Here is a 25,507-nt window from a genome sequence, read left to right as displayed (position 1 = left end):
ATCATATACTTAAATGGTAATTTTTTTTTATTTTATTATGTTATGTTAATCACCATACATTACATCGTTAGTTTTTGATGTAGTGTTCCGTGATTCATTGTTTGTGTATAACACCCAGGGCTCCATTCAGTACGTGCCCTCTTTAATACCCATCACCAGACTAACCCATCCCCCCACCCCTCGCCCCGCTAGAACCCTCAGTTTGTTTCTCAGCGTCCATAGTCTCTCATGGTTCTTCTCCCCCTCCGATTCCCCCCCTTCATTTTTCCCTTCTTACTATCTTCTTTTTTTTTTTAACATATAATGTATTGTTTCAGAGGTACAGGTATGTGATTCAACAGTCTTATACAATTCACAGTGCTCACCATAGCACATGCCTTCTCCAGTGTCTATCACCCAGCCACCCCATCCCTCCCACCCCCCACCACTCCAGCAACCCTCAGTTTGTTTCCTGAGATTAAGAATTCCTCATATCAGTGAGGTCATATGATACATGTCTTTCTCTGATTGACTTATTTCGCTCACCATAATACCCTCCAGTTCCATCCACGTCATTGCAAATGGCAAGATTTTGTGGGTTTTTTTGTTGGCTGCATAATATTCCATTGTATATATATATATACCACATCTTCTTTATCCATTCATCTGTCTATGGACATCTTGGCTCTTTCCATAGTTTGGCTATTGTGGACATTGCTGCTATAAACATCAGGGTGCACATACCCCTTCGGATCCCTACATTTGTATCTTTGGGGTAAATACCCAGTAGTACAATTGCTGGGTCATATGGTAGCTCTATTTTCAACTTTTTGAGGAACCTCCATACTGTTTTCCAGAATGGCTGCACCAGCTTGCATTCCCGAATGGTAAAATTTTAAACATCTTTTGTGTGCTATATTCTAACTCAAGAGAAAGTTTGTGGAAGAAAGTTGGGGCAAAGCTTCCCTCTTGCAGAAGATCATCATCAAAATATTTTCATCATATAGAAGACAGAGATTTTGAGGGGTAATATTGATTCATTTTTAAAACAGTCCAAAATATACAGGATAGCCGAGATACAAAGTAATGTCTAGAAGCCTGCTATGACAACCGAGCACCAAAGGAGTAGGAAGAATATAAGGAAGAATGGGAGAAAGAGGAATCTGTAAAAACTCTAGAACAATTTTCACATATACTGGAAAGGAAGGATTAATCAGAGAAAGACTTTTTTTGTGAGTCAAAGCATAGCACAGGGTTTAGCTTATGATAGAAACCAAATAAATGTAAATAAAATTAATTCTGAAAAGCCAAGCCATTTATAATTGTCACTCACCTGATTTTGGGTTTTGGGGACATATTTCAGGTAAATTCTTTTCTCCTTCCCCTCAGTCCCATTAACATATGCATTTGCTGTTGTAGGCAGCATCCTGAAGTGGTCAACAGTGTGGGTTTGGAGTTCAAATCCTGCCTCTGACCCATTTTAATTGTCTGACCTTGGGAGAAGTACCTAACTTTTCTAGGCTGTAGTGTCCTCACTGGAAAAACTGAGAATGTTAATACTAGCTCCCCGGTGGTTGCAGGAGATATGTGAGGTTATTTGTGAGAAACACTTAGTGCAGTGCTTGGTCCTTAGTAAGTACTCAATACACTGTAGAGATGTTGGTGGAGATTTATGATCTCCTTCTGGCAAGTGCTAGTATCAGATATTAATTATGTGAGAGTAGCCCTGAATGTAAAGCATTGCCTTAATTGCCATTTCAAAACAAGATAAGAGGAAAAAAAGAAAGGGAAGATTTTAGAACATCCTCAAGGGATTTCAAATTTTAACTGACAAGGAAGTTTCTCAGCCTTCCTATCCTTGTGCTACTGAGAGAAATCTTCAGAATTTGTCCCCACTACCATAGGGCACTTCCTTCCTTTCCCCCACAGTTCCTCTTTTACCTGGTTAAGCCTTACTCATCCCTGAAGTTTCACTCCCTTTCTCAAAGAAGCTTTCTCAGGTAATGTACTCCCTAATTCTTTAATTTTCCTTTATAGCGTTTACTGGTTATTACAATTTTTTTATAATTCCTGAGAGAAGTTGCCAAGACTGTATTTTTTTCACTTCCATACTCCCAATGCTCAGCAAAATAACTTGAAAAATTGGACACTCAATACATATATGTTGGACAAATTAATAGTGGAGTGAATCAATGTCTTTAATAAGTCCTTTATTGCTTATGAGCTTAATTGTGGATCTTCTACTACTCACTTCCAACAAGAGAGGAAGCCTGGCACTTGAGCTCTTTTTCCTAAAAATAAATCTATTGAAGCTATCATAAATGTTTAGATTCAGTAGGCAAACATTGTCTAATATTGTAAAGAAACTCAGCCTGTCTTAGGTAAGGTTCTTGGCTCATCAAAGGCTTTCTTACACTGCATAGCTATGATTTTACAAAGGGATGCAACTGATAATGCTTGAGCTTTGAAATGTTTCCTTCCAGCAGAAGTCTACTGAGAAGCTGGTCTTGATAAATTATTGCTTTTTGGATAGTGCTCTTGTTGCCTTTGCTGATGCAGATGAAATTGTGACTCAGACTACTCGGTATATCAGCCTCCTGTATGGTTGGCATGAACCTGAATCCTTCTGGGTGGGTATTTATCATAGCACAGTTTCATTATGATCAAATCGTATCAATTCTATAGGAAGAAAAAAAAACAGTGTCTAAATGTTTTCTAAGTTCAAATGTAATTTTCTGAATATTTTGAAGTTGAAGCAAATCATTTCCATAGGATGATGTGCATGCTTTGAAAAATAAATTCATTTGGCCACCCAAATCAGGGATTTAAAAACTTGGAAAGATTTCTTTTGCACTGTTTAACCAGATATCTACATATATTAACTCTACTTTTAAGGATTAAAAAAAATCTTAATATAAAATGTGGAAAAGAAAAGTTATAAATTATGTTATTAATGACATTTTCCCAATATTTAAACAAATAAATGCCCTGAAATTCACAACACACACACACACACACACACACAGAAAGAGAGAGAGAGTCAGACATTAGAGTCATGATAGGAAGAGAGGCAAAAATATTTAGGGAAAATTATGGGGTTGGTAAGAAGGATCTGGAGCTAAGTCCAAACTAGAAGGATAAATAAAAGCCTCAGTTAACCAAATTCCTCTGATTTGAGTGAAGAGAAGATGTAAGGAGCTCAAAAGGTATCCTGGAGAAATCTTATATCTAGGCAATTGGGACAGTTTAGGAAGAGAATGTAGATGTTCCCAGGTATATATGAAAGTATTTGTAGTCATCAAGAACAACTGAGAATATTACAAAGAGATCAATGCTTGATTTCTGTCAAAGGCATCTCTATTTCTCTGTATGTCTTGTATCTTAACTCTATCCAGGATTTGGGGTTATCAGAAAGGTATACTCACATCATTAGTTTTCGATGTAGTGTTCCATGATTCATTGTTTGTGTATAACACCCACTGCCCCATGCAGAACGTGCCCTCTTTACTACCCGTCACCAGGCTAACCCATCCCCCCACCCCCCCTCCCCTCTAGAACCCTCAGTTTGTTTCTCAGAGTCCATAGTCTCTCATGGTTTTTCTCCCCCTCCGATTTCCCCCCTTTCATTTTTCCCTTCCTGCTATCTTCTTCTTCTTTTTTTTTAAACATATAACGTATTATTTGTTTCAGAGGTACAGATCTGTGATTCAACAGTCTTAGACAATTCACAGTGCTCACCATAGCACATGCCCTCTCCAATGTCTATCACCCAGCCACCCCATCCCTCCCACCCCCCACCACTCCAGCAACCCTCAGTTTGTTTCCTGAGATTAAGAATTCCTCATATCAGTGAGGTCATATGATACATGTCTTTCTCTGATTGACTTATTTTGCTCAGCATAATACCCTCTGTAATGTATGGTGATTAACATAACATAATAAAATTTTTAAAAAAAGGTATACTCAGTGGAGAAGAGAGAAGAGCACAGGCTAAACAAAGAAAAAAATCTGAAAAGAGGGAGAGCTGCAAGTTTGTTTAGGTTTTGTTTATTTTTTTCTTATGAGGTTAGTTAATATTTATTATTTTAAAAATCATAAAATATATGTGCCTTCAATTTAATTTCATGGAAGTTAGAGAATTGCTTTAGTCGGCTCAGGCTGCCATAACAAAAATAACATGGACTGGATGGCTTAAACAACTGAAATGTGTTTTCTCGTGGTTCTAAAGGCTAGAAAATCCAAGATCAAGATTCCAGCAGGGTTGGTTTCTGGTGAGAGCTGTCTTTCTGGCTTGCAGATGGCTGCCTTCTTGTTGTATCCTCTTTTGACATGGAGAAAGAGCTCTGTGGTGTCTCTTTTTCTATAAGGATACCAGTTTTATCTGATCAGGGCTCCATCATTATGACCTAATTTAACCTTAATCACTTCCTTAAAGATCCTATCTCCAATACAGTCCCAGGGTGGGGGGTTAGGACTTCAACATATGAATTTAGAGCGGGACACAGTTCAGTCTATAGTAATGATTAAAACCTCTTAATGTTTTGATTATTTTACCTTCTTTGACATTTGTTGCCTTCTACTATCCCAAGTCTAGTGCTTTCACTGCCCCATTTCCTACATCCAACTTAAATGTGGAAGAAAGTCCTTTTGACTTCTGTAATTGAAATAAGAAATAAAAGAGAGTGATACTATAGTGCCGGAACAATATATCCACAGATACAATTCTTTTTAATATTCCATTATATTTAGAAAGTGGGCCAGCCAAACTAGGTTGCCAAAGTTCTCATTTTGAGCCAATGTTCTGCGTATGTCTTTTCATGGCATAGTGTGGTGTGAATATCCTCCTCGAGGTTGGATTACATCAATTCCTCCAGTCTTTGCTGTTTCCCTGATGACTAGTCTTTGGACTTTACTAACAGTTGGAAAGTTCCAGAAAGAGACCAGTGATCTAATACATGAGATTCCTTTGTTATATAACCCACAACATTTTTGCACATTGAAATACTCGTGGCTATAGTTGTTCCTATATGGAGTATGACATATGGTTGTGGCAGCCAATTAGTTAAAAGCATGTTAGCTGAGTGCCAGTTGTAGAAGAACCACTCAGCAAAAATTAACCATTGCTGCGGCTGTTGCTGTTTTTTTCCTAGAAGAGCTTTTTATATTTGTCCTATGTCATAAGTTATAGGATTTACTATAGTGTTAATTCTCCCATTTACTCGAGATTTAGTTTTAATTTTATATTTCCTCATATTTATTTCTCATTTTGTCCAGCAACATCCTATTTCTGGCCGACTTCCGCTTACACCACAGACTGTCCCTTGCTTCAGTGTTTCTCTACCTTTCTGATTATTAGAAATGGTGGCCATATTTTTATAGAAACCCAGAAAATATCTTCTAAAAGTTTATTTACCATAGGGATTTATTAAGAATGGTATACCTTTTTCTTTTAGGGACAGAATCTCATTACCTGCCTTCTGCTGGATTATTTCTGTATAATGTTTGTTTGATGCCTACTATGTGCTAGACATTATAAGTACCTTACATGCATTATTTTATTTATTCATTATGAGGAAGGTACCCTTGTTACTCCTGTTTTGGCAAGGATTTTTGAAGTTTCAAGAGGTTAAATAACTTGCCAGATATCTCACAGCTAGTAAAAGGCAAATTCAATACTTGTATCCAGGTCTGTCTGATTTGGGGGGTACATAATCCTAATTATTTAGCCAGTGTTTCCCAGTTTCTGATCTCTGATGATTAGTAATAACATAACTGATAAATAAGGCTTCCTGCAAATAGGCCAGAGACTGAATTTTTAACTAGCTCCTAGGTTATTTTTTTTTTTAAGATTTATTGATTTATTTCAGAGAGAGGAAGAGAGAGAGAGAGCGCACGTGCACCTAGGAGCAGGGGAGGGGCAGAGGAAGAGGGAGAGGAAGAGAATCTCAAGCAGACTCCCTGCTAAGCATGGAGCCCATCATGGGGCTCAATCTCATGACCCTGAGATCATGTCCTGAGCCAAAACCAAGAGTCGAATGCTTAACCAACTGATTCCCCCCGTTGCCCCCCAGATTATTCTTATAAACACCTAGAATGACTATAATGCTGCTTTTCATTAATAAGCAAGAAAAGATTCATCCAGGTTAGTGTTTGCATTTGGATAAAATGAGTGGAGGGCCCTTTGCCCTCTACCGTCTCCAGGGTTATGTTGGAAGCATTGGTGAATGCGGTTCTCACAGCAATTGCAGTAGCATTCAGTCAAGTTCACTTGATCAAACTGAGAGCTTCTGCTCTGACTAGTGAAAGCTGGGACAAAGAGATTTCCTCTGCTAGGGCCATATATTTAATTGGCAAATAAAAAGAAGCACTAGCAATCGCTATGAAGCAAAATTCACCACCACACTGCATGTCTATATGAAATCCTGATATTTTAAACTTTCAGCTTCTAAACCTGTAAAGACAAAATGAATAAATTCTGTAGGGGCTTGTTCTCTGGTACTTTCAAATTGAAGACATAATTTTTTTTATCCCAGTGCCTGATTTTGAAAGTAGTATTTTCATAGCTTATGGAAATACAAACATTGAATTAAATGCTAACATTGGGAGAAAATGAAATACAATAAACAGAGAACTCAGCATTTTCATTTATGCATTTTGTTGTTCAATGTATGATCGAGTCCTCCGGTAACTATGAAATACTTAGCATATTTATTTGGAGGGGATGTTTTTCATTTCTATGCGGTAGCATTTTCTAAAAACACTACTGATAATCCTCAGTAAATCATTACCTTGGAGTTTAGTTTCAGCTGCTCTACCATACTTGTTTGTTTCCTTATTAAATAAGATGTGTGGCTGAAGTCCTGTCAGAATGGCCTGGAACAAATGTTTTCATGTTATTGGGTTTTTTTTTAAACATTTGACTCATTGATATTCTAGAAGATAAACCTGTTCATTATTAGCCTTGTTTGTTTTTAATTTGGAAGGGTTAAATTACATTTTATTAAACTTCATTAGCTTCTCAAGCAAGCAAGGTGAATGTAATGTGTATTCTGCAAAGCTCATCTTGGTCACTTTATCTCACTGCTGCTGGAGTAATAAGTGGAGATGAATTTTCTTCTTGCAGTTGATAATACTTCTTTGGAAATTGTGTCAGATCAGTCATGATTGACGAATTGCTCCGATGTGCGCCTGTTTTCCCATTGCTGCTTTCATTTGTTGGGAATGTTGGAGTCTGCCACCTCGCGTCTCTATCCCACCAGTTTCCTTGCTTTGGGCTATTGTGACTAATGACAAAATGATTTCAAACTCAGTCATTTTTTAAAATTCAAATGAAGCTTAGGTGCTTTTCTTGTTTGTAACCACCGCGTGTCTGCTGAATACTGATGATGCCACTCAAGTCTCAACATTACATCACTCTGACACAAAATTCCAAATTTCCAAAATTCGAGGTCTGTGTGAAGAGTATTCCTAGTGAATCCTGTGCCACGTGGGCCAGCAGGTTTTTCAATCCTTTTGTGGTTTGGCACCATGGAAATTGACAACTACTTTTTACATAGTAGTCCTTGGGACATCAGTACAAAATATCTTATCATTTGGCTGCTTGACAGGAAGCACAGATTTAAGCCGCAAATCAGTCTAATTCTGCTTTCCTTTATGTGGGTTCTGATATATAGAGTACTGAGACTCATTAGGCAATTTTAGTCAGACTTGGGATTGCATCAAGGTAACATACACCTTAGGCACTGTCTGCAACATTCTAGAAATCTGCCCCATCAACAAAGGAATGGTTATCTGGAGGCCAGATTTTTGACATTTTCTCTTCATTTTTTTTAATTTGAAAAAGAACCTTGATTCCATAATATATCTGTTTCAATGAAATGTATTAAAAAACGAAGTAGGTGCCTGATGTGTGCATTCTCCTAGAGTGATTAATAAGATAGTATTTGTACTCTAGAAGCTTACTAATAGTTTTAAACCGAGAATAAAAAGATTTGATCTTTTGTGGAGTGGTAATCCTAGTGGCACACTTCATACCACTCCCTCCATTTTCATGAAGTCTCTTGCTTCTTTGGTTCTTTTTTTCCAGTCGCCTTAGATGGATCCTATCTCTTTGGCTTGGGATCACTTTCTTTCTCCAGGTGTGTTCTTCAAGTCTATGCTTAATTTCTTCGATATTTATAACTTGTCTAATAGTAGATGTTGTGAGAATATATAGTATATCCAGTCGGAATATAATTTTCAAACCATCAAACAGAGAAATCATACAAATATGAAATGGACATCTGCCGAAGTTTTATCCAACTCATTAATTAATGAGGGAACCACATAAATGGTAAAACAGGTTCAAAATCTTCTTAATGATTATAAGTAGCCATTTAAAAAAATGGAGTACTACAATAAATACTAGGTATGATATAGAAGTGATTAATATCCTACAGGGCAACCAAACCATAACAACCTTTGGTGGTCTTTTCTACTGGACAGGAAGCCACAAGTTAACACGTAACTTCACAGTGTTTGCACTCAAATCCAATATTAAATAGCAAAATCACACTCAAGTGAGTTTCCCTACAAGCTTAATAATCCTCAGGTGGACTTGTTAAACAATGCCCCACTGTGACATTGAAAGGACATGCTGTACTCTTTTCTGATTTCCAAGTCTTTAATCAGTTTCTAACAACGTACTTAACTATTACAAATACTTAACTGCCTCAAATAGATAGGTGTTGTTTATTAAGTTCTTTAATGGCTCCTCTGCATTTGTTTATCAAGAGGCTATATAACATGGCAAAACACTCTGTAAGTAACTCGCTGTATGACTTCAAGCCAGTCATAACCTCTATTGTTCTTACTTTCCTCTACACCTAAAATGGGGAGCTGGAATTTTAGAATTTCTCCCAGTTTTAAAATACTGTTATTCTTTAAGAATGGGATTATAAAGGGCAAAATATCTTGGTCCTTTAGCTAGTATATGGAGCTAGTCAACAGGGCCTCCTAATGGTCTTCGATGAATTCTGGGCAGGTCAGCCTTCTACTTACCCCAGAATGTTTGAGAACTCCCCCCCTCACAATAAGTTTGGCAATATCTTCTGTTAGGACCCTTGATTTAATTGGACTATATATGTTATCTAGAGCCACAACAATACTACATAACAAACAAGTACAAAATTTCAGTGGCATACAATAAACATTTAATTTTGCTTTCAAGTCTATGGGTTAACTGGGAAGTTCTGTTGATCTTGATTAGGCTTGGCTGGGCAGTTCATCCTCTCTTAGCTGGGACAGATTCAGGTGTCTAGTGATCAGCTAACTGTTGGGTGACCTAGGATAGCCTCACTGGGATGACTGGCTCTGCTCCAAAGGATCTTTCTAGCAGTTTAGTCCTAGCTTGTTCTAGTGGTGTTGATGGCAGTGTTTTGAGAGAGAGTGGAAGCAAGCAAGAACTCTTAAGGCTAAGACAAAAATGACACACCCATCATGTCCACCACATACTGTTGGCCAGAGAAAGTTATAAGGAAGCCTGTAGGGAAAAAAACTCCATCTCTTGATGGGAGAGGAGTGGGACATTCATGTCACAAGGGGGCATGAATATGAATATGGAGAAGGAGGAAAATTTGTTGCAATTTCTGTATTTAATCAACGATACAGAACATGATTCACAGTTGGGATTTCAGGAAGTTGCAGAAAGTTGCAGACCTAGAGGGAAAGAAGACAGATCCTGTAAGTGTTCTTGTACTTTTTTCTGGGGCCCACCTAAGTCACTTAGAGTGAATTTCATCCTTTCAGTTCTTACTTTTAAAATTCATTCAGCAGGACTAGAGCTGTGTTTAGGGCTAATTATTCCATATTACTGAAGCAAGGTCCTTCTTCGTACTCTACCAAACGCTACACGAATGGTGAGATTTTACAGTCTGGCTGGTGGGAACATGCATTATCCCTAGTTTTGTGTGTTCCAAGTACTGTTTCTTCTAATCCTTTTAGGGGGTTCTTTTTGCAGCCTTGGGTAGTGCTTCATACTCATAAACTGATCTGGGCTTAGTGCAATAGTCAATGGAGACTCAGATTTTTGGAGCATACTCTCTCTCTCTCTCTCTCTCACCTTTTTTAGCATACACTTGCCTGTTACTTTTTCCTATAAATGCTAGCCACCTTGACTTCCCCAGATTCTCAGCTCATGTCCTCAATTCAGGGAATCTGTCGTATTTCTCCTGGATTCTCCTTTCCTGTTCTACAGCATGGATTTGCTTTCGTTTGTTTCTTCTCTCTCAAAGATTATGGTTCTATGTTGTCTAATGCTCAGTGTCTTCAAAAGACAATTGCTTTGGGTGCCTGGGTGGCTCAGTCGGTTAAGCGTTTGCCTTCGGGTGGGGTCATGATCACAGGGTCCTGGGATCAAGCCCTGCATCAGGCTCCCTGCTCAGCGGGGAGTCTGCTTCTTTCTCCCTCTGCCCCTCCTCCTGCTTGTGTGCTCTCTCTCTCTCAAATAAATAAATAAAATCTTTGAAAAAAAACCCAAAACAATTGCTTCACATGTTTTGTCCAGTTTTTTTTTTTTCCCTGTCATTTCATACAGGAGAGTAAATTTAGTCCCTTTAACTCAATTTTGGCCAGAAGTGGAAGTCTCTGATTCTTAGAATTTAGTTTTGGGGAAAATATGAGTTTCTAAAGATTACGGGCGGCCTAACTTTTTGTGGAAGAAAGCAGTATGCAAATATCAGATTATATTTGAAAACATGTTTCTTTCCTGCTTGTTTAATTGGTCTGCTATTCCTCTCTTCCCTTCTCTTCTTAGTATGTTGAGCATTTTACTAGTTTGACATTCACTATATTTTACTTTGAATCATGTGTGTGGGTATGCATCTTGTCAGTGATCGCGTAAGCTCTTTAAATGTGGATATACCTTCTTGTTTATATTCTTCACTGTATGTATGACATTTCAAAATTAATGTTAACCGATTAACTTATTCCATTCTGTAAAAAAGGACTCAAAATCTGAGGATTAATTGACATCTACAATGTGCTTTGTAGAGGAAAATTTCAGGGTAAATAATGGTATCTTTAGCTTTTATGTTGATGTCAATTTTAGTTTCAATTGTCTCCACCAAAATTAGGTGCCATATGTCAGACTACAATTTCTCATGAGTTCAACTGAACCTGCCTAGGAGAATACTCCAGACGGACATAAAGAATACTTTCTAAACCTCTCATATCTTACTTTGGCTCTATATTTTGTGAGGCTTTTATTCTTTCTCTACTTAGCAAATTTGAAGTCATAATCCACAAATACATTAGATACGGATTAAACACTTTCAACCGACTTGATGGGTGTGGTTTTGAAAAAGGATTATATTTGTAGAATAAACATGTCTCTGTAAAATGAGCTGTCAGTCAATTGTATATGATATTATCTGTGATATTCCTGTAGGCTGGCTCCTTCTAATCACCCACTTGTGCGCTGGTCTTCTTCCTCTCCTTCTTCATCTCCTCACTTACCATGTATTTCATAAAATGGTAAGGGGAGAGGGTATAGAAGGCAACTATCCTAAGGCAGCTTAGGATAAACATAATTAAGGAAGAAATGTTTTTACAAAAAAATCGTGGTATATTCTAAAGACAGACATGACTATTTGGGGAATCATTTGAGCATTGCTTTCCTTCATTAGCATGGACAATCTATAGTTAGCTATCCAGTTATTTATCATGCCTGCCAGAATATAAGGAGAATTAATTTTAATCTTTATTATGCATCTGTATTCAAATATAGTCTTGTTCTACACATAAAGTAATTTGATGGAAAATAGTGAGTTCCATTTTGATTTAAACACCCTTTCTTGGTAAGTAGTTTGAATTCAGATATTTATGCAATGGTATGGTGATGCTGTTTATATGTCTACTATAACATTTATTTAAAATTAATGCTCCTTTGCATTTTTATTATTGTGATGAAAAAATAAAATGCATTAGGATTGCCAGATTTTATAATAATGTGTATTATTGCCTATGTAAGATTATGAAAATAAATTTCAGGGTTTTGGAAATTTAAGCTTTTGGAGTTTGCTTTTTTTAAGGAATGTCGTGCACATATAGATGGTTATTATTGTTATTCTGTGCACAAGAGTAAGTACAGTTCCTCCTGTTTATAAAAAAATATGTAAAACTCACTGAGGGATATACAACCTATCACAGAATATGATTTACAATAAAACTAAACAAAGAAGTTGTACTGCTATCATCATGGACTCCTAAAATTAAATCAAGCATAAGTCTAGTTTATAGTTCTAAAAGCCAAATCTTTCTATAGATTTAAATTCTGATTACTTATAAAAGCGGACAATATTTTGAAATAGAAGATTTTTGATTCAGAGTTTCAAATAGATTCATGTTCTTTTTTAGTTAGGTATTTTTAAGCTTTTACATCAAGCTGGGTGGCTAGAGCATATTAATAACAGCTTATTTTATAGAAGCAATGAATTTTAATTATTTGATCCCTTTAAATTTCATATACATCTACATTACATAATCAGTGTAATTTTTAATATACCCTTTCAGAACACAAATGCCAGTCTGAACATGAGGAAAAGATCAAATGCCTCGGTTCACTCTGAATCTGATGTTGGCAACAGAACTGAGGTGGGAAACCATTCGAGCAAATCTTCCACAGTTCTTCAAGGATCTTCTGAAGCCACATCGAAGTCTTACTTAGCTTCCAGTCCGAACCCATTCAGCCATGCAAATGCAGCGGAAACGATATCTGCTGCAAGGGCACCTCTATCTGCTCCTCCTTCTACTCCTCGTAGAACTGGGTATGTGTCCCAACAGGCTTCCGTTGGATCTGCTTCTACTCACCGTGTGTTCGGATCGAGACTGGAGCGAATTAAGACCACCGTTAATACCATAGGGGCTCCTGGGAAGTTGTCAGCCACCACTCCTCCCTCTGCTCCACCACCGCCTGGATCTGGCACAAGCAAAATAGACAAATATGCCCGCATTCTCTTTCCAGTAACATTTGGGGCATTTAACATGGTCTATTGGGTTGTTTATTTATCTAAGGACACTATGGAGAAATCAGAAAGTCTAATGTAATTTTGTTGCTAGAGTAGTTTCCTAAAAGATGATGAACTTAATGCAGAATGCCTTTTTAAATGTTTTTAAAGATAAACCATTGTTCTTTATTAAAATAAAAAGTCTATGTAATTTTTACATTGAAAAAATTCAAGCCAGTTATTGGGAGAGTTAATTCATTCCTCAGTGAAGAGAGAGTGAGCCATCTTTCACTGCAGAAAAATGCTTTGAATAGAGTCAGTTCAGCATTCAAATTAGATGAATTGCAGACCATCCTGGAAAGTTGGGACAAGAGAAATAGGGCTGCTAGAGATACGTGGTACATACTTACACACTGAAATTTGAAAACAGACTACGACATTTTTTCATATACACTATGAATACCAACCAACCACCCTAAATTCCCAGTGGCACTGCCCTTAATCAGAATTGTTTATCAGATATCATATGAGGTGACCTTTGGAGATCCTTCTAGTATCTGCAAGAAAAGGACTTTTCTTGTTAAATGAAACATTTTTAAAAGGAAATGGAACAAAACAAATACTGACCAATGAGTGAAACCTCTGCTGCATCAAAAACAAAAACAGAGACCAGGGAAGATGTGTTCCCTGTCTTACGTTGGCCAAACAGGACTTAACACTTGACTTGAAAATCTGTGCTTTGAGCCAAAGTTTAACTCATTGTATGAATTCTTTTCGACAGTAGTTCATTCAGTTATGTATTCTTTAACACATAGTTATTCAGAGCCTACTGTGTTCCAGGCACTAAGCTAGACACTCTCTCTAGGAAAGCTCTTTCACCTTTATCTACGCTATTACTTGAATAGTAGAACAATCAGTGCATGCTAACGAACCATAAACTAGCAGAGGACATTGCATTCTTTAATGGAAGAAATTTATTTAGAGTCTGAGAGCATATTGAAAATATTTGTTTCTCCTATATTATAGCGGGTAACACATTAGCACAGCTTCAGCAATTCACTTCAAAATATAATGAAAATGTGTACAGATTGTTCTCTAAATAAGAAGCACTGTGTACCTAAGAGAAGATATCTGGGCACTATAAGATCATATCAATTATCTGTCTCAAATTTGATCAGAATAGTAGGATAGAATTTGATCAGAACCATTAAATCATCAGAATTAGGAACTCAATACAAGGCCTTTTAGATGTTTTTCCCAACATAGGTCTATATGGCTGATGAAATGCTAATCTTCTGGAAAGTTTTTGTGTCAGTAGTTTTGTATTTCTGGGAAGTGTAGTGTTTTGGGGGAGGGCAGTTTTTGTATGGTTTCATAACGAAGGTGAGTATTTTAAAATCAAAAGAGCAGCAAAGGAATGGAGTAAAGAAGAAAGATCATAGCCAAGGGGTAAGATTCTACTGACTCTGGTAAAGAATTTATCAGGGTTTTCATGTACTAACTTTTCTTTTTCATTACTTAGGCTTAACAACTTAATTGAATTTCTTGCAGCTGTCTTATGACACTAAATCTAGGTCTAGTTTTTTGTTGTGTTGCTTCCAGATTTTTCTTCTATATTTCTTTCTTCCTGATCTGGGTTGTGTGAATGAATGTGTTCCGGATGTTTGGGGGAACATTTTCATAAAAATGACCACCTTCTAAGCAGAATCTCTTATTTTTTAGAAAAGAAATGACATTAAATAATTGCCATTAGTTTTTCAGTTATTGCATTGCCTTGGAATGGTTGTATATGAGAACTATAAAATGTGCAAATGCCAAATATTAATTGTGAGTCATATCTGAGAATTCCTTTTTGGCTATCACTCTAGGTATGTCCTAGAATCACTAACAATTTTAAGGCTGAAAGATGCTTTTAAAATCATCCAATCCAAGTCCTCACTTATAAATTGATGCTAGTAATATGAGGCCAAATAAAATTTGTATATATGTATATGTTTAATAAAGAGTACTTGTACAAAAAAAAGCTTATCATAAGTTATTTTATGAATGTGAGTAGATTTCTAGCCTTGAGGACAATGCTTGAAATTATTGTTGGAAGCTATGATTGCTTATTATTCCAATGAAATGACCTTATTTCTTTACTGAGGAATATACTCCTTGCTTATCCATTGGCCTATTCTTAAGAAATATCTTACTGGCTTCTTTCCTTTTTAAAAAAGAAATTCTTCTATAAATTCTACAGATTTTAAAGGGGTAAAAATTAGTGATATTAGATTTGCAGCCTAGGGATCCAGGTGAACCCATAGTTTTCTTCTTTGCATATGAGGAAGATTTTAAAATAAATCAGGTGGCCAAATGAAGAGAAAGGGCAAAATTAACTAAGGAATTCTTAATTGTTAGTATGAAGAATAAATTGACCAGAAAGTCTAATCATTAGTAAAAAAGGAATTATTTCATTTGCACAAAATGATACTAATCATAATCATGCATAGTTTATTTTCCCTAACTGAATTTCATCAAATCAAGTCATGACTACATTTTTTATTTTGGTCATCATTGCTATCTTCCCAATAACTTAGAGCTATGTTAAATAAAACACTTTTGTGAAGAACCAGTCACTTTTTACTATTAGCAAATCTTACAAGAGTCATTAGGAGAGCTCAAAGTCTTGGCAATTTGTGAAGAAGAATTCTGGCTGAGAATGGTAACTATGTATGTCTTATCTTTTAAAGATGAAATTCAGAACTGTCTTTTTCAGTACCAGTATCTATATCCTAGCTTTCAACTCCAAGTGGGACCTTATACGTAATTACTTCCAATTTACTCCAGGCATGACCGAGTATAATAGTGTATTTATATGATTAATCTGCAGTTAAAAATGACTTGCATTTGCTCATATACAGAGTATTTGAATAGTGTATGTTTTATATCGCACCCCACAAATCTTGAATTAGAGTCGGTGTAAAGTAGAGCCACTCTCTTACCGATGAAAATGAATCACAGAGAGGCGGGTGACAAAGACAAAAGCAAGGGGCCAGAATTAACTTTGAAAGGTCATTTTTCAATCACTTCACCTTAACAGTGACCATGTTTCAAGCCATAAGTAAAAATTTGTGGTTTATTTTACCCATGAGCTGGTCAATTCTGCCTGACCTAGAAAAAATCCCCACTCCTCACTCACTGTTTTCCAACGGTCCCCTCTTCTAGACCGGTCAATAACCTCCAGTGAAAAACACCAGGTGGAGAAATGAATGACCTCATTTCAAGTTCTGACTCTATTGTGATTTTAAAGGAGTCACTTAACCTTGCTAGGCTTGATTCCTTATTTATAAGAGGGTGGGAAGATTAAATATTACCTAAACTTTCTTTTAATTTTAATATCTTCTGATTCTCATAGTAGGCTAAATACAGGCATTTCTTGGAATAGATACACTCAAAACTTTGTACCACAGATAGATGTTCATGGGGAAAAAAACCTGATTTTAGTTTCACTGCCTAATTACTTTAAGCTCATGACTTGATTCAAGCTAAGGTTCCCTAACCTTAAGAAAACAAAGCTAAAACAAACAAACAAACACCCATCTCCATTTAGATTAGGCTTTTTTTCCCGTGTGGAAGATTTTATTCTTTAAAGAATTTGGTTATTTCTCTTGTCTGGGTATTTATTCATCCTTACTAACTGGGTTCCTGCTCCATATTAGGTACTATGCTCATTTTTAGATATACACAGAGAAATGAAACTGGTTCCTTTCCTTTTATGTGGTCCCAGTCTGGTAGTGATAATAGATGTGTAGACAAGGTAACTATAGAGTGTAATAAGTGCTTCAGCACTACAGAGTAGACTAAGACTAGGGTGATATGAATGAACCCTCACCTAAAGCACAAAAAATATAGAGGGGCATCAAAAACCTTAATAATCAAGATAAATAATATTTTGAAAGAATATTTTTAAAAATCAAAATTCACACAAAAATTTATGATTAACGAAATACCTAAATTTTAAATAAATATAAGATTAGTATTAACATATTTTTTTCTTTTGCATCAGGCTTTAATATTGTTCAGCTTGGCACTGATTCAGAGGGTGGAAAATGATGCACGTAATTTTATAACTTTGTTTATGAGGAGGAAAAAGAGCGATGGCAGGGAAGGCTTCACAGAGATGATTTTGAACTGAATTGTGTGGAATAATTTGGAGTTTCAGCCCCTCTGCTGACTTCCGCAAACAAACAAACAAACAAACAAGAGCACATTTTTACCACCTCCTGAAGCATGAAGAACTCTTACTACAAATTATTCCAAGCAGTAGGAGGGAAGGTGAATTCAGGGAAGTGAAAGATGGTGATGCTGGAAAGACCTGCTGGAGCTGGATTAGAGAGTTTTGTGTAAATTACTAAAGAAATTAGACTTGATCCTGGACTAGTGGCAATTTATTGAAGATCTTGCAAGATAGTAAGATGACAATGAATATGCTATGCTTCTGTTTTAGAGAACTCACTTGATTGCTGTATGAGCTATGGAACAGAGGGCCACAAATCTGGAGATCATACAAGAATCGAGAGGTCTCATTTTTCTTTTCTCTCTGTTAATCTTGGCATTTCATTTCTTCTTTTAAATCCCAATGACTTCATTGTCATTTGTTACAATGATACATAATTGTTAAAAATGAAGATAGGCATTACAGAAATTTAAAAACAATCTCAAAATCCCACCCCCAAGAAAGTGTTAATATTTCATGAATATCAGGCCAGATACTTCTGTATAGATATGGTTGTATAGAAGAGTAGAGTGAGTGATTGATTAAAAGGCAGTTTTATAAATTTAGGAGCCAAATATTTCATAAATGAATATTGTTAAATAATAAAAGAAAAACATTGACTCTACCTTTGTCTAAATTTAAGATTAAAAATACTAAGGTAAAACTGGAGAGATTGTTGAAATTTAGACAGTGTTGAATAAAGCAAGAGATTCTGGGGACTCTGTGTGTTTTTGTTCCACATTTCAGTCTTTATTTCAGGAAAGCTTTTTCCCTATAGTTTGTCTAAATAATTTTTCTTTCTAAGTGCTAATTATGTTCATTCTCTTTTGCCTCTGTACTATATATAATATTTCTTATAATCACTTTTGTATTTATAAATTTGTCAACTCTTGTTAACCATAACCCAAGTGAGTTTTCAGTTGTGTTTATTTTAGTTTGTAACCTCTAATGTAATTTTTGATTTCATAATGGTTTTACTCTTTTCCATTGCTTTCTTGGTCTGTGCCATGTCATTTGTTTCATTTCTTTCTACTATTTTTAGAATCTATTAAAACATTATCTTTTCTTTGAGCCTCTCACTCTTCTATTAATGAGATCATGTCTGTAATTTGAGACTACAAATAACTCTTTATATAAACTTTTCCTCTGTTTCCCGAAAAAAAAAATTTTCTCTGGTATGAACTTCCCCTGCGTTTTTATTGTGTTTCTGCTTCCTCTGCCTGTGTTTCAGGCTGATTTCTTTCTATTAATCACTGAATGAAGCCAGCTATTTACTGAACTCAATGTGGGAAGTGGCAGGGAATGAATCAGAGCAGCCCACAGCAGCTATTTAAATTTCAGATTTCAAGCCCATCTCCCCAAATCTGTTTTAACTTCTGCCCAGGGACCATACTTTTCTCTATTTTTGACATTTGGTGTTCCACGTGGCTCACGGTGTAAAAATCTCCCAGTTTTCCTTTCTCGGTGTTGTTAGCACTCTAGTGATTTTCTCCCCTTCCTCCTGTCTCCCGCGTTCACACTAGTCATCTGTTTTACCCAGCACGCTGTTTCACAACTATCAAATACAGTCTATCAGCAACTTCTTCCTTATCCCCATATTCCACCATTTGGGGATATGTACCTGGAATTCTATAAAGACAGATTTTGTTTATTTCTTGCCTGTCCTCTTTCCATCTCATGGTGGCTTTGAACAGTCTTTGAAGAATGTCTCCGGAGTGAAATCTAGATCCTCTCTTAAGATATGTGCCAGTGAATGTCGTGTCTTCCATTAGTGCAAAAATGTGTCCCTGTTTGAAAGCTATTTATCACCGTTTGTTGTCGATTACTTATAATTACAGATGTGGTTTCATTTTGTTTTTTTTTTTTCAATTTTTCATTATTTATGTTATTTTTGGGAGGGTTTCATAGGAGAACGGTGAATTGTAAATGGTTTTATTTCACCATCTTCCACTGAATCACCATCGATCATTTGTATTTCTGTTACGCCGGGGGTTGCCCAGAGTATCTTTTGCTGACAACCAAAGCTCTGTGGTTTTTCCTTTTTGTATATCAGGTGTTACTGGAATCAGGTAAGAAACCTGGATTAAATCTGTGATAACACAGTTGATAGAATACATTTCCCCTTAAGGGGAGAAAAAGAAATTATAATAGTAGGAAATAAATATTATTGCAATTAACCTTTGACTGACATACTCTTTTTCACTCTTGTATTTATGAACCGGTATGCTGTATTCCGTCCTTGCAGATGTTTGCTGATATAGTGGAGCATGTTTGTTTTCATTTTACTGATTATGTATACCATTTCCTACTTCAAATATACAATAAACCAGAACTTTCATTTTTCTAGCTCTGTAAAATTATTGTTGGTTGATGAAATAGGGTTTTATAATTTTAAGGGAGTTTTATCAGAAAATGAATCAAAATCCAGTTTTCAGCTGAAGCCATACTTTATGCTATAAGACATTGAATGGCCGTAGTAAAGAGGAGGTTAAATTTTCCACTGGTTTCTCCTTTAATGATGAAAACTCCTTAACAATTTTATGCTAGAAATGCTGAGAATTGAAGAAGGAATAAAGTATTCTGTTTGGTTTTTCAATTGTAGTGTTGCACAAACTGAGGAATAAAAACTTATCTGCCTGCTCTTTGAATAATTTTAAATTGTTTAATTACACAATTAAAAATATTCCTCATTATGGGAGTAAAGAAAAATATTAATGCATATTTCATCATATCGTGAAAACTAAATTTGTTATGCTTTGAGCTTTATTATTCTTGCTCAATCAGAATAGCAAATAATAAAGCATGTTATTTTAAACAGTATAAAATTTGGATGAGATACAAATGTTTTGATTTCATGGGAAGACAGTTTTCTTACAAAGTACACACTTCCTGAGCTTATAGAAATCACATTTGACCCCCTGAAACTGATGATTTTATTTTATTTAAGATTATTGCTACAATATGTTACAGTAAAGAACACATAGTCATTATGATTTTATTTTTGCAAATTTGTTTTTTCATCATTTTATTTATTTTTCCATCATGATAAGTATACTCCTTAACCCCCACGTTTTTGCAATTTGTTTTAAAAAGATGGAAACATTGGTTTAGTATTTTAAAATAATTCATCAGAAAATGATTTTCTAATGCCCTTTAAGCAAACTTCTCTTGCTTTTCAAAGCTAAACTTATTATTCGTGGTAATAAACTTCCTTTGCTTCTTAAAAAAAAATTTATATCTGAACATAACAGTCTGGAGTAATTCAGGTTTCAGTTCTTCACTAAGGGATGCGTATTTAAAATAAAAAGGATTTAAATTTCTACAAAATTTTATCACAGATACTTATATTTTAAGATAAATGTGTTGGAGCTAAACTCTGCGATCTTTAAAATACAAACGTATCTAATGCATTTTTTTCTATTTAAATTTAAAACAATAAACTTAAATATCTGGGATTTTTTGGTTTAAGAACTTTTTTTCTGTTTATAAGTATACTTCCTTTAAATTGGTCACAGTATTGTTTTGGACATGATATTTCACTTATTTTTTAAAAATATTTTATTTATTTATTTATTTATTTGACGGGGGGCAAAGGGAGAGGGAGAGAGAGAATTTCAAGCACACTCTCCACTGAGCATGAAGCCAGACACAGGGTTCAGTCTCACGGCCCTGAGATCATGACCCAAGCCGAAACCAAGAGTCAAGAGGCTTAGCCAACTGAGCCACCCAAGCGTCCCTGATATTTCACTTTTGAAGCCTTGCCTCATTCATTAGTATTCCTAGGTTTCACTTACCTCTAGTTCCCTGCACGACCAATACCATCATCCAGATTGTAGTTTTGCCAAGTTTACATGGTTAGGAAATTCTTTGTGGGTGATATGAATGAAGGAAAGTGATAGGACCCATTATATTTGAGGTGGTGCAATGAAAACCTTACATACGTGATTCTGATTGATCAAAGGGGTATCAAATGTATTTATATGTCTTTTTTTATCTGATGCATCAAAATAAATAAAGTAGAGCAATCTACGACTTAATTCTAACTTGTGAGACCAAAGTAAATGTCTGAGAAGCTGAATGAGGTTAACTTATAAAAATATGTGAGCTTATGCTTTTCAGTATCTAGCCCAACATAGTAGCTGTATTTATTTTGTTGAGATGAAGTGCTTTGAACACTCTGATGCCTTTAATTAAAGTTTTGCTTTTGTTTTTATATTTTATAATGTATCATGAAATATTTTGAATGTAACCCTCCTTATTCTGAAACAACTGTTTTCTGAAGAAAAATTCGGGCTTTTGGTTTGTACCTTTTAAAAAAGTGAATGTACCCGAAAGAAAAAAATTGACCACGGATTTTCCACAACACACACCCAGATAGACACACGCATTCCTGTATGAGTACATACTAATAAAATACACGGGGGCACCTCGGTGGCTTAGTCGTTAAGCTAAGTCTGCCTTCGGCTCAGGTCACGGTCCCGGGGTCCTGGGATCGAGCCCCGCATCGGGCTCCCTGCTCCGCGGGAAGCCTGCTTCTCCCTCTCCCACTCCCCCTGCTTGTGTTCCCTCTCTCGCTGTGTCTCTATCAAATAAATAAATAAAATCTTTAAAAAAAATACATAGTACATGCAATATTCTTTTTTTGTTGTTCATTTTTATGACATATTAATTAAGTCCCTTCCATATTGATTGTATTTGTTCATGTATGGACTGAATGTTTGTGTCTCCCCAACAAGTGTATGTTGAAACCCTACCCCCGTATCGTGGTATGAGGAAATAGGGCCTTTGGGAGGTAATTAGCATTAGATGAGGTCATGAGAGTGGAGACCTCAGGAATAAGACTAATGCCCTTATAAGAGTCACTAGAGCTTGCTTCCTCTCTCTGCTCTTTACCAAGTGAAGACACACTGATAAGTTGACAGTCTGCAACCTGGAAGAACCTGACCACTCTGGCACCCCAATCTTGGACTTTCAGCCTCCAGAACTGTGATAAATACATTTCTGTTGTTTAAACCACCTAGAATGTGGTATTCTATAGCAGCCGAAACTAAAGGCAATTCCTTACTCCCATGAGAACATTTCTTTAATAGAAATTAAATATTTATTTAAATACTAAATTTTAGTATTTAAAGTAGGTAGCACCTTTGTTGTGTAATGATTTCTGATATCCTTTTTTTTTTTAATTTCTATAGGTCTCACTGATCACCAGATCCTGTTTCCAGCTGAACTGAAGACTAGATACAAAGTGCCTGCCTTTTATTTTCAATATTGATAATACAGAACGTAGAATAATGTAGAAGAAAGAGGAAGTCAAAATAAAAAAACTGTTCTCAAACACAAGTATCAATAGAGAAGTAGGAAAAATAAGGCAATGGAACATGTAGAGGTATTATGACTTTTCAAATTGGATTACTTCAATTGTTTATATTATGCTAATTTCATTTGTTTTAATGATTAATTGGTGAATAATTTCTGCGTGGCTCATTTTTGAAGTAGAATAGTTTTTTTTTTTCCCCTATGTTTTCTCACCAACTTTTTTTTTATTATGTTATGTTAGAAGTAAAATAGTCAAAAGTTAACTTTCTTTCTGACTAATTGGAAGCCAGAGATCACTGCTGGCCACTGGGTTATGAAAAACACTGAGATGTCAAAAAAAAAAAAAAAGAAAAGAAAACCACTGAGGTGGTTCAATAATCATGAACTTGTTTAAAATGTTACCTAACCTATATTATCATCCCCTGTGCGTTCTGAAAATTAATTTCTCTCACAAGAAAAATTGTGTGAAATTCTTACCATTATAGTCGACTGTGTTTTCTTAAAGTCAAATAAACATCCATTGTGTGAGTACTTAAATGGTATCCCTCTCTTTTTATTCTGGAAAATGTAAAATAATATCATCTATTTAACATTGGTTTGGATAATATTCTCATTTGAAAACTCTTCAGGGTAACATTCATCAGCTTGGTATTCTAGGCAAATGGATTCATAAATCTGTATCATTTAGTGTTAAGATAAATGCTAATCAGTGGCATCATTTATTAAGTGAGGACCATATGTCTGCTGTGGAATAATACTATTGTCAAGATGCCCCATGTGCATTTATCATTTGAAAGCTAAACAGACTGATCCATGTGTACTCTTAACAGAGGGAGACTTCTCAATTGGCACATTACTCCAACATTCTGATACATTTCTATTCTTCCTCAGTTTCAGTTGCCTGCATTTTGCCTACTAGTCCTTAGTGTAAACATAATGTAGTATGGTATCAAAACTCCTTCCCTCATAGTTTTTTTTTTAAAGATTTTATTTATTTATTTATTTGACAGAGAGACACAGCCAGAGAGGGAACACAAGCAGGGGGAGTGGGAGAGGGAGAAGCAGGCTTCCAGCCGAGCAGGGAGCCGGATGCGGGGCTCGATCCCAAGACCCTGGGATCATGACCTGAGCTGAAGGAAGATGCTTAATGACTGAGCCACCCAGGTGCCCCACCTTCCCTCATAGTTTATGATATCCCTACCAGTGCTATGGAGAGAACATAAATCCCTTTCTCTCCTGCCTGCAAAATGGAAAAGATAAAGGCATCATTCTATTTTTGTATATATTTTTTATTTTTGTATATTTTCAAGTGCACAATTTTCAGACCAATATATCATACAATATATAATACTCTTCCATAAATGAGAACAAAATTTTTTTTCACTCATAAGTAAGACTAGGTCTAATGTTTCCTTTAGCAGAAAAGCAAATATGAAGTAAAAAGCTATTACTCTTTATTTTGGAAAAGGTTGCATTGTGAATTGAATAATACCTCTGACCACTGTAAGAATAAACCATACATAGAGTTGAAAATGCCCTGTAGAGATTGTGCTAAGTGAATTATTCAAATACATCCCTCAAAGAGCAGATCTAAAATGTTGGCATTCCTCATAAAGGTTGAGTGGTATGTAACTCATTTTCCATTACACAATTACTCCTTGCATTTCTGCTCAAGTGGTGGCCTTCTTTCCAGCTCCTTGGTCTCATCTCTTCAGCCCCACCCATTCTACACACTGATGTCAGAATATTTCTGTGCATTTCACACTTGCCTTAGCGTCTCTATTGGCTCTCCATCACTTTTGGGATTAAAAAAGGAATTCCTTACAATGACATTCAGGGCCTAACACAACCCAACTCTAATGTCCCTTCATCCTCTCCTTCCATCTGTTTTATGATCTAGCCACCCAGGACTACATGAAATTCTCTGAACATTCTCTGAAATTCTCTTTGTGCTTTTTCAAGCTAAATCCTTTGCCTCACTTGCCTTTTTCCTGCTCTTGTCTTGTCGACAGCTTCCTATAAATCATAGCACTAATATTTCCGCTAACTGAAGCCATCTCTGATTTTCCTTAGCAGAATTAATCCGTGGCAATTTCCCATTTCTCCTACCACTCTTTTGTAATATCTTTCATATGAAATTATGGTAATAGATCTGTTTTTTTATTTGTAAAATAAATAAAATATGTATTGAATATATTTGGGCAAAAAATGAATAGACTATTCTCCTTGATCAAAAGTTCACAATTTTGGGGTGCCTGGACGTCTCAGTCAGTTAAGCATCTGCCTTCGACTCAGGCCATGATCCCAGGATTCTGGGATCGAGTCCCATGTTGGGCTCCTTGCTCAGGGGGGAGCCTGCTTCTCCCTCTCCCTGCTGCTCCCCCTGCTGTGCTCTCTCTCTCTGACAAATAAATAAATAGATAAATAAATCTTAAAAAAAGTTCAGTCTTATGTTATAAATTTAAGAAGATTAAAATAAATAAGTCCATTGTCTGATGACAAACTGAGGTTCCTAACATAGTGCTTGTCAATTTGTAGGTTTATTTTCTTTTATTATTTATTTATTTCTTTATTTATCTTTTTTTTTCCAGAGAGGGAGAGATGGGAGAAGGGGAGGGGCAAAAGGAGAGGGAGAGAGAGAATCATAAGCAGGCTCCATGCCCAGCACAGAGCTTGATGTAGGGCTTGATCTCATGACGCTGAGATCACGTGTAGGTGTAGTTTATTGGGCGATTTGAATTTAGCTGAGTGCCAAAGAGGACACTATGCCAACAACAGCCTGCAGTTTATTTATGCATTTGGTAAAATAATATTTAATTATTTAAAAGAAGGAGGCAAAACAAATAACTTTGTACAATTCCAATTTAAGATTGTGTACTATGGCTAAAACAACCACTTTTAATGCTTCCAACTGAAGGTATTATTGTGGCTCTATAATCATAATTCTGACATTGACTTGATAGAAATTGGA

At 35.9% G+C, this 25,507-nt stretch overlaps 1 protein-coding gene across 6 annotated transcripts in view; it reads left to right on the top strand.

The window, feature by feature from the left end:
- The window catches only part of GABRA4 (gamma-aminobutyric acid type A receptor subunit alpha4), a 71,182-nt gene extending 48,124 nt beyond the window's left edge, over positions 1 to 23,058 (top strand). Inside the window, exons 9-11 of one of the 6 annotated variants that reach the window (XR_003521048.2) lie at positions 12,529 to 12,782; positions 17,452 to 17,524; positions 22,413 to 23,058. Coding sequence is in view for 5 of the 6 variants with exons in the window: in XM_027600364.2 (XP_027456165.1) it covers positions 12,529 to 13,062 (534 nt within the window). In the remaining variant the exon portion in view is untranslated. The other 5 variants (XM_027600366.2, XM_027600365.2, XM_027600367.2 and 2 more) reach the window with 5 other exon arrangements.
- The last annotated feature ends 2,449 nt before the right edge of the window (positions 23,059 to 25,507 follow it).

This window comes from Zalophus californianus, chromosome 2 (genome assembly GCF_009762305.2).
Source record: "Zalophus californianus isolate mZalCal1 chromosome 2, mZalCal1.pri.v2, whole genome shotgun sequence".
NCBI classification, from domain to species: domain Eukaryota; kingdom Metazoa; phylum Chordata; class Mammalia; order Carnivora; family Otariidae; genus Zalophus; species Zalophus californianus.
Note: the sequence above shows the minus strand (reverse complement) of the source record. Positions and strands in the feature narration are given on the sequence as shown.